This window comes from Xenopus laevis, chromosome 8S, assembly GCF_017654675.1.
Source record: "Xenopus laevis strain J_2021 chromosome 8S, Xenopus_laevis_v10.1, whole genome shotgun sequence".
Lineage (NCBI taxonomy): Eukaryota > Metazoa > Chordata > Amphibia > Anura > Pipidae > Xenopus > Xenopus laevis.
In genome coordinates this window covers 93,853,608-93,863,148 of record NC_054386.1, presented here as the reverse complement: position 1 = coordinate 93,863,148, position 9,541 = coordinate 93,853,608, and the positions used below count along the sequence as shown (strand labels likewise).

Below are 9,541 nucleotides of genomic sequence, written 5' to 3'. Positions count from 1 at the left end.
ATATAGAATTTATGTGAAAGTATGGAGGGGTGTGTGTATGGATGCTGGGTTTTCAGTTTGAGGGGTTGAACTGGATGGACTTTATCTTTTTTCAACCCAATTTAACTATGTAACTATGTATGTTGTATAACTTCATTTTATAGCACAGTATAAAAAAATTATGTCTGATAACAATTCCAATAAAAATGCATTTACGGTACAATATCAAGTTTTCACTTTTAATATTCTCAGATCTTATTGTCTTAGGCAAACATGCTTCTAATCTGCCTTTACCATCTGCACTTGTTCCTAATACTGGTATGGTATAAATATGTTGGGTGTGAAACTCCATTAGAAGGATGCAGACTGTTTACTGAAGATATATTTGGCTATTCATTGCCTGGGGATATCATGCTGGGAGGTCTCTTTCCTGCCCACCTAGAAGTAACTACTCCTACAATAACCTATAGGGAATGGCCACAGCCTCCTCTGTGTATCAGGTATGTTATCCTAAAGTCATTTAGTTAAATCTATTCTTTTAACATCTCTAACAACTTTATAGAAATGTCCACATGGAAGGAACAGGATGGCTGATATAAATAAGGGGTGTGTAGCATAAATCTGACACTTCTGGACTCTTTTTGTGTGTGTGTGTATTTTTGTATGTATTTATGTATATTTTTGAGTTACTTGAGAATGCAGTACTTTACAGCAGAACAATGTAATATTATTAATAATATTAATAGAACAAACAGGGGGGTCATTCCAATAATAAATACAAATAAAATACAAAGTACAGTTACAATAAAGATTAAGAGCTTAGTATCATGAACATCAAGAAGTATCAAGAAGATGGAGGTGAGTACTCTGTAGAGCTTGCAATCTAAATGAAAGGGTGACTTACATACACAGATAGTGCCATATAAGTATCAGCTGCAAGTTTAGGTGTTATGCAAGTCTTTTGAGTTTAGTACTGAACAGAGGGAGGATTCTCTCCAGAGGAGATAAGGAATGGAATTCCAAATGTAAGTAGCAGCAAGGCAGAAAGGTTTAAGGCAGGAAACAGCAGTAATAGTTGGGATCAAGCAGTTGCTTTGAGAGGAGTGGAGGAGTTGTCAGGGAACATATGGAGAGACAAGAGAATAGATGTAGTGAGGTTCATAGGAATGAAGGGCTTTGAAGGTTATGAAGAGGATATTGGAAGTAATTCTTTGTTTTATGAAAAACAATAATAAGGACCTATGTGAGGAGAGATGGGCGTTAGGGAGGCCAGTTAGAAGGATACAATAGTCTACTAGGGATAGGATGAGAGTATGAACATCCTAGCTGTAGCAGGTGAAATAAAGGGATGAATTGTGGCAATATTTGTTTTTCAGGTTCAAACTTTCAGGTTTTGACAGTTGTGTTTAAATGATCAGAGAAGGAGACAGATGAGCCAAAGATTAACCCCAGCCTGCTGAGTTGACAAGGTTAATAAGCATGCCATCAATACAGATGAGGGAGTAGGACCAGGTTTAGGTGGAAAGATGATCAGTTCAGATTTTGTTAGGTTGGTTAGATGTGGTTTTGGTTCATCCAGTTGGAGATTGGAGGCAGAGATTTGAGTCACAGTTTCAGCTGTTAATGAAGGGATAAATAAATATATTTGGGTATCACCAGCATATAAATGATAATTAAAGCCGAATGAGTAGATGAGATCTCCCAAAGGCAGAGTGTACAGAGAGAACAATAATGGACCAAAGGTGCATTGCAGCACCCCTACATTAAGCGAAAATATAGATGATGTTTTGTTAGCATAAGAGACATTGAATGGTCCATTAGAAAGGTAAGAAGAAAGAGAAGATGCAGTCTGGTTTCGGATAGCAAGTGAATCCAGAATTTGCATTAGAAGAGAGTAGCCAGTATCAAATGCAGATGATGGGTCAAGGAGGATTAGGATAGAATAGTTACCTTTAGCATTGGCAACCTGAAGATTATTTGTAACTCTGCAGAGTGAAGTCTCAGTGTGAAGGCCAGAAACAGATTGGGGAGAGTCCAACAGATTATAGGCAAGTAGAAAGTTAGTAATACACAATACAAGTTAGGATTTTACAAGCAAGCAGTAGAAGTGGGACAGGCAGGTAATTTGACATATAGGAAGGGTCAAGCATTGTCTTTTTAAGAATAGGCTTTACACAGTCCTGCTTAATGGAAAGGGTAAAGTTCCAAAAGCCAGAGGAGAATTGAAGATGTGCGCAGGGGCTGGAGTAAGCTCAGCAGCACAGTGATTATGCAGAGAAGAAGGCATAGGTTCAAGAAAGCAAGTCATGAGTGGGGGTTAAAGGGAAGCCTTGAAAGTTTAGAAGTTGTGGCAAGAATTAAGACAGGCAGAAATGGGCTTAGGAAGGAGGAGTTGATCTGTGTTAGTAGAGGTGGGAATCTCGTTGTGGATGGACTCTACTTTGTTTTTAAAGAAATCAGCAAAGTCCTGTGATTATTGTCCAAAAATACTTTGTGTGTGTGAAAGATTGCAGAGACTTGCTTTGTGGAAAAGGCCTTAACTTTTACTCCTAGTCATTCAAAATGGTGACAGTTCTTAGGAAATCTAGGAAATCCTGCATTAAGATAAGACAGGCCTTATAAAAATTATTGCAAAACTACACTTTATGACATATATGTTTATTTGTGTTTTTCATACAAGTACTGTAGATACCATTTTAACATGGCATCCCTGTCTCAAGGTTTCTCAATTGCTAATTCTCCCTCCTCTAAATGGTGGCACGTTACAGATGACCTGCCATACCTACCAGTTCACAGGTTGTACTTTCATCTTGAAAACCAAAACACAGCATCTTTTATTTTTGTCTGATGTTATCGTGGTGCAGATTGGTAAAAAAACAATATGGATGACCTGAAGCCAAAAACTAAGCCTAAGTCTGAGCTACATTGTTCCATACCAACTGCAAAAATCTTTTCTCTATTGATTAAGTGACATATCTGGAGAAAAACATGCACTAAATTTTATAACAATATTTTAAATCACTTTTTATTTGCTTTTTATAGGTTTCTTATAAGATATTATCGTTTATTTCTTGCAATGGCATTTTCAATACTAGAAATTAATGCTTCAAATGAACTACTGCCCAATATAACACTGGGCTTCAAAATGTTTGACTCATGTTATAACGAGGTACGATCACTAATGGGAGCAACATGGATTTTGTCAGGGGAAAAAAATGGAGTGCAAAATTTTAACTGTGACAAGGATCACATGCCATTGGCTATTGTTGGTGACATGCCATCTATGGCCTCAATGCCCCTAGCCAGGATCTTGGGATTAACCAGATATCCACAGGTACATAACCAATTTGCATTTATCTTATTACACTGTGTGAAAGACTATAATTAAAATAAAAACACATGTTCATACATTTTATGTTCAGTATGAAAATAAATTCTCAAGGAAGGCAACATGAAGGTGTAGTGAAGATGTGTAATGTTCTGCCAGCAGATTATCTTGATGTCTCATAGAGGTGCTTGGATATCTACCCAGTGCCTGGATTTATTTTCTTGCTTTAGAGTTACTGTTGACAAGAGGTTTATTTTACCATTTCCAGTCATAGCGTTAAACAGAATAGACAATTATTTTTTCTTTCAGACCAAATTACGTATGTTAAACATTTTCACCAGTATGTTCAGTATTTTTATCATTTTTCAACAGATTAGCTATGCTTCTGGGCTGCCTTTATTGAGTGATAAAATACAGTTCCCATCCTTCCTCAGGACTACATATAATTTTGACTATGAATGGTATGCCATTGCTCAGTTGGTTAAATACTTTAACTGGACCTGGGTGGGTATGATATACTCAGATAATGACTTGGGTATAGCAGGTGCTCAACTTTTAACAAGAGACATAGAAAAATATGGTGGATGCATTGCATTTCAGGAGTCACTTCCTTTAAAAAGCACCATGGAGTCCATCTACCGTATCATTGATGTCATCAAGAAATCCAGAGCGACTGTGATCATTTTATTCTGCACCATAGAAAGCCTTGTACCTTTAACAGAACAGATTTCTTTTCTCAATATCACTGACAAAGTTTGGGTGGGAACATCCAGCTGGTCCATTATTTCTGATTTTCCCAGGCCAGAAATTTTAACAACCTTAAATGGGAGCCTTGGAATAGCACCAAAAAATGGGAAAATACCAGGATTTAAGGAATTTCTTTATAGCATCCATCCTTCCATATTTCCAAATGATCCTTACATGAAGACATTTTGGGAGAATGCTTTTCACTGTGTTTGGCCAGGAAATGATGCCTACAATAATACATCTCCAGCACTGCTTAAAAATGGCACTGTTTGGTGCACAGGAAAGGAGAGACTGGACAGTATCGATCCCAATATATATGATGTTTACAATTTTAAATATACATACAATCTGCATAACACAGTCTTTGCAGTAGCTCATGCTTTGCACCAGATGAAGAACTGTGTTCCAGGGAAAGGGCCCTTCAAGAATGGATCTTGTGCTGATGTCCTTAATCATCAGTCTTGGCAGGTACCGTATATCACTCTCCTAGACAAGGGTGTATGAGGGGAGCAACGTGTAAAACACTCTATTGAGTTCAGAAAGATCCTTGTTCAATTAATGTGACATTAAAAACACTGATAAAAAGAATGGTAGCCATTATTAAAGTTAAATGTGAGTATTATAGTTTTTTTCTGAAGCTGATTTACATGGCATAGAACTTTATTACTTACATATCAAAATAAAATCCACATTAGATGTATGTGATATCCAGAGATAGAAGAAGGCCTCAAGGCTGAATATGATTTTGTCCTAAGGTAAACAAAGCCTTAGTGAAGCAAGGCATAAGGGAAAAGTGGCAGATAACCTTTTATAGCACATTCTAGGATCACCTGTACTTCACCAAAGACACATAGGGGTAAATTTATCAAAGAGTGAAGTTCCGCCACTAGAGTGAAATTCCGCAGCTCTCAATTCATTTCTATGGGATTTTGAAAGGCGTATTTATCAATGGGTGAAAGTGAAAGTTCACCCTTTGATAAATACGCCTATAAAAATCCCATAGAAATGAATGGAGAGTGGCGGAATTTCACTCTAGTGGCGGAACTTCACTATTAACTTCACTCTTTGATAAATATACCCCATAGGTTGGTTACTTATGTTAAGAACTAATTCAATGCTCAAGAGAGAAACAGAAAGCGGAGTACGTGGCGTCGCACAATCTAATGGTAACCTTGTGTTGATAATGTGTCTTCCAGTCTTGAAGTGATCAACTATTCATCATGATTGTACAGGGATAGCCATTAGGTTAGAAGGTGCGGCAAATATCCATTTTAATTTCTGGTTACTTATGTTACCTATGTCCGATTTCTTTCTGGTTGGACTTTTAAAGGGAAAAAAACACCAAATTTTTTTTGTAGAAAAAAAAACTTTTTGGGAGATTTATTAAACTCCAATGGTGTTAAAAGTCTGAATGAAAAAGTACTCCAACTCAAACCTGCTGAGTTCATGTAGTCTGAGCTTAGCTGGGTTTCGTTCAATAATCCGAAGATTTTGTGGTTTGGGATTCAAATCCAAAAAAGTCGCAGGTTTTGGGTGTCAAATTTGAAAAAATCGTATGATTCAGATTTTTTCACAATTTTCTTGAATCCTTTCCCACACAAGATCTTTTTGTGAAAATGTATTGATAAATAGTCGGGGAAAAGTCTGTGCTGATCGGATTGCTTTTCAGAAAATGGTGAGAAAACTTCCAATTTTGATAAATAACCCCAAAAGTGTAGGGGGTGCTCAGTTGGCATGTACCAAGTTATAGGTATTGATGCGGAAAAGTTAGTGTAATGTTATGGAGGGGGTTGTGAGGATGCTGGTACAATTAGGCAGACACCTGTTTTATATATTCAGTAGCACAGCTGGTCTGCTCTCTACACTTTAAGCCATATTTCAGGTTAAAGTAAATTACTTTTGTCTTCAGTAAAATACTGTCCAGAGGCACCTATGATTCTTTGTGAAGGTCAATATGTTTCATATTCAGTCTCATGACACCTCCAATATTCTGTGATGGCCCAGCTGAGGTGACCAGTCCTGCAGTATGTAGCATTTCAGCTGGTTAAAGTTTCCCCTTGGTGTATGTAGCACTTTCATGAAAAATGAAACTGTCCCAATTTGCTTTGTCAAAAAATTTGCAAAAAAAAACCCGCGAAATGCAGAAATATTACTGACATTTTTCCAAATGCAGGGGACTCAATGAGCACTTTATTTCTCATGACAAACGCTTTGGATTTAATGGACAATTTTTTAAATGACACCTGTTAATGAAAATGTTTCATTATGCAAAGCATACTGTATTTAATTTAATTTTAATAAGGGTCTATCAGTGTAGTTTAATGTTCAACTGCGATATTTTTGTTAGCAAGTCATGTCAGATTGTTTGTTTCCTCCTAGTTACTTCATTACATCAAGAAAGTTGTCTTCAACAACACCGCAGGGGAACGGATATATTTTGATGAGAATGGGGACAGTCCTATTGCCGTAGATATCTTGAACTGGCAGTTGTTTCCTAATGGAAGTAATCAGTACGTCCATATTGGTAGTTTTGATGCCAGTGCTCCCAAAGGCCAGGAACTTAACATTTGGCTAAACAAGATTTTATGGAATCAACAAAACACCCATGTGAGTATATATTTAGTTTGTTTTAGGACTGCTGCATGAGTACATACAATTAAAACACACTTCCAGACCCAAACCTTTCCAATCAATATATGGGACCTTTTATAAAAGATGCTCAAGACCTGGGGGTTTCCAGATAAGCGATGTTTCTGTAATTTGGATAAGCTTCTAAAAATTATTTAAACTTTAAACTATTTAAACTTTGCCTCAAAGAAAGATGAATTACAGTATATATTAGTTGGGATCAAATACAAGGTACTGTTTTATTAGTTGAGAGAAAGAAATTGTAATTATGCATTTTAATCAAAAAGTATATGGGTTTTGGGAGAAGAGATCAAATACCTGTACATGATTTATTTAGGGAAGTAATCACCCATCATTTTGACTATCCCCCATCATGTAAGAAGCCAACTGTTGTGATTACAGAATGCTTTGCATTGTTGGACATCTTTAGATGGTAATACAACCCAATCAAAGTGCATTTGCCCATGGCAAACATAGGCAGGTCCATTAGTGCAATATGGTTATATAATACACAAAAACCATGAATATCCTGTAAATTATATCCTTATAAACGGTGAGTTCTGATGTCATCAGTTATAAACGGTGAGTTCTGATGTCATTTCTGTCACATGACTCACTGAGACTTGTGTATTATAATAAATAAAGTACCCCCAGTTGCAAAATATGAGGATATTAGAAGTTACCTCGGAGTTCCATGACCTGTATAAAAACACTCGGCCTTCGGCCTCGTACTTTTATATGGTCATGAAACTCCTCGGTAACATAATATCCTTATATTTTACAAGAGGGGGTACTTTATTCACTATATAAACTATAAAAGGGCCTATTTAATAAGATAGGTGCAGTAAGGCAATACATCTTGACTATATAAACTATATAAGGGCTGATTTAATTAGACCAAAACTTAAATTTGCACTTGGAGGCCAATAAAGATATATTACTTTTGGTCTAAAACCCTTGAATCTCTGGGAATTAATGCTATATGACTGATGGATAGTATTTCTAGCCAATGCAGAAATAATTTCTTAACCCAATGTAGATTTTTTAGGTTAACGGATAAAGCTGATGTGAAACCACTAAACCACTGTCTATTAATCTAAACAGTAGTGATTAACGTACATGACTCAGGAACATTTGCATGTTAGAAAAAATAGCACTCATTTCTCATAGCTCTGGTCAATGGCACCTGATATCTGATATATACATGGACATTTTACAATTGACTATTTCTTTATAGGTCCCTGTCTCAGTTTGCAGTGATCCATGTCCCACAGGCTACAGAAGAGCTGCACTTCAAGGACAGAAGATCTGCTGCTTTGATTGTCTACCATGCTCTGAAGGAGAGATTCTCAATCCAAATGGTCTGTACCATAATCATTTAATTAAAGACACATAAAGACAGCATGGGTTCAAATATACAGTATATAAAATAAAATGTAATTGCAATTGCCCCTGTTGCCCATTTACTAAAAGTCACTCCACCTGAGAAACATTACATACAGTATCATTCAGTTTAAATTCATATAACTTTGATTCTCTGTAACATTTTGATTCTTGTATTCTAGATGGCAGTGAATGCCTGAAGTGCCCAGAAGACAAATGGCCCGACAGCAGAAAAGAAATTTGCCTTCCAAAAATCATTCAGTTCCTTTCTTATGAAGAGGCATTGGGCTCTGCTTTAGCTACTATTTCTGTCTTGTTTTGTCTCCTTACGTTTTCTGTGTTCTGTCTATTCATAGTTAAACAGGAGACTCCCATAGTAAAGGCAAATAACCGAGAACTCAGTTACCTACTTCTCATCTCCCTAATGTTTGGCTTCCTGTGTTCCTTGGTATTCATTGGTAGACCCAACCTAATAACATGCATGATACGCCAGGTCCTGTTTGCCGTCATTTTTTCACTTTGCGTTTCTGCCTTATTAGCAAAGACTATCACTGTCATACTGATATTTAGTGCGACAAATCCAGACAGTAAATTGAAAAAATTGGTGGGACTGAAAATACCAGTTTATATCGTCCCTGTGTGCACAATGATTCAGATAATTCTGTGTATTATTTGGTTGACCAGGGCAGCTCCATTTGCAGAATTCAATATGGCAGCAGAAAAAGGGAAAATAGTGATTGATTGCAATGAAGGATCCAGAGTGTTATTTGCTTGTGTCTTGGGGTACATGGGTCTATTAGCTACTATTAGTCTATCAGTTGCCTTTCTGGCTAGGAAGCTCCCTGATACATTTAATGAGACCAAATTCATAACATTCAGTATGTTGGTATTTGCCAGTGTTTGGGTGACATTTATACCCGCTTACCTCAGTACTAAGGGTAAAGAGACAGTGGCAGTAGAAATATTTGCCATTCTATCTTCAAGTGCTGGGTTTCTTGTTTGCATATTTTTCCCCAAATGTTATATAATATTACTGCACCCAGAACTGAACAGCAAACAGTACATCACAGGTAGAAATGCTAGAAAGCAAGGGATATGATTAAAACTATTGACTTAATTCATTTTAGAATACATTTGTATGTCCAATTTAATTGCATCTTTATGTTGTTGTGTGTACCTTAAAAGCAAAATTTTCTGATTGTATATTTCATGCTGCCAGATATAATTTTAAAATAATCTGATAACATTCTGTGTTTATTTGTTATATTTAAGTATAAACTATTTATGGTTCACATGTATCATATGATTTCCACCTGGTAATAGAAATATATGGAATCCTTTGCTTCACTTATAAAGATCCAGCTAAATATGAACAGTTTTCATGTGGGTCATGGCAAATCCGTGAAAGCAAATAATCACTGTTATACAACTGTAAACCATTGGTAACACACAACACTTAACAACGGGGGTGGTATA

The 9,541-nt window shown here is 36.5% G+C and overlaps 1 protein-coding gene across 1 annotated transcript; it reads left to right on the top strand.

Annotated features, from left to right (window-relative positions):
• The first annotated feature begins 3,027 nt into the window (after positions 1-3,027).
• LOC121397723 (extracellular calcium-sensing receptor-like) lies at positions 3,028-9,245 on the top strand. Its single transcript, XM_041575037.1, has 5 exons — positions 3,028-3,313; positions 3,680-4,522; positions 6,434-6,661; positions 7,920-8,043; positions 8,248-9,245. The coding sequence occupies exons 1-5, from the start codon at positions 3,056-3,058 to the stop codon at positions 9,162-9,164; spliced, it is 2,370 nt and encodes a 789-aa protein (XP_041430971.1). The 5' UTR covers positions 3,028-3,055; the 3' UTR covers positions 9,165-9,245.
• The last annotated feature ends 296 nt before the right edge of the window (positions 9,246-9,541 follow it).

What these genes read in the sequence shown, in the direction of transcription:
- LOC121397723 (XM_041575037.1), top strand. Translation starts at nt 3,056, where the DNA reads ATGGCATTTTCAATACTAGAAATTAATGCTTCAAATGAACTACTGCCC. An exon ending in TTAATCATCAGTCTTGGCAG is followed by an intron (nt 4,523 to 6,433) that starts GTACCGTATATC and finishes GTTTCCTCCTAG; the next exon opens with TTACTTCATTACATCAAGAA. An exon ending in GGAATCAACAAAACACCCAT is followed by an intron (nt 6,662 to 7,919) that starts GTGAGTATATAT and finishes ATTTCTTTATAG; the next exon opens with GTCCCTGTCTCAGTTTGCAG.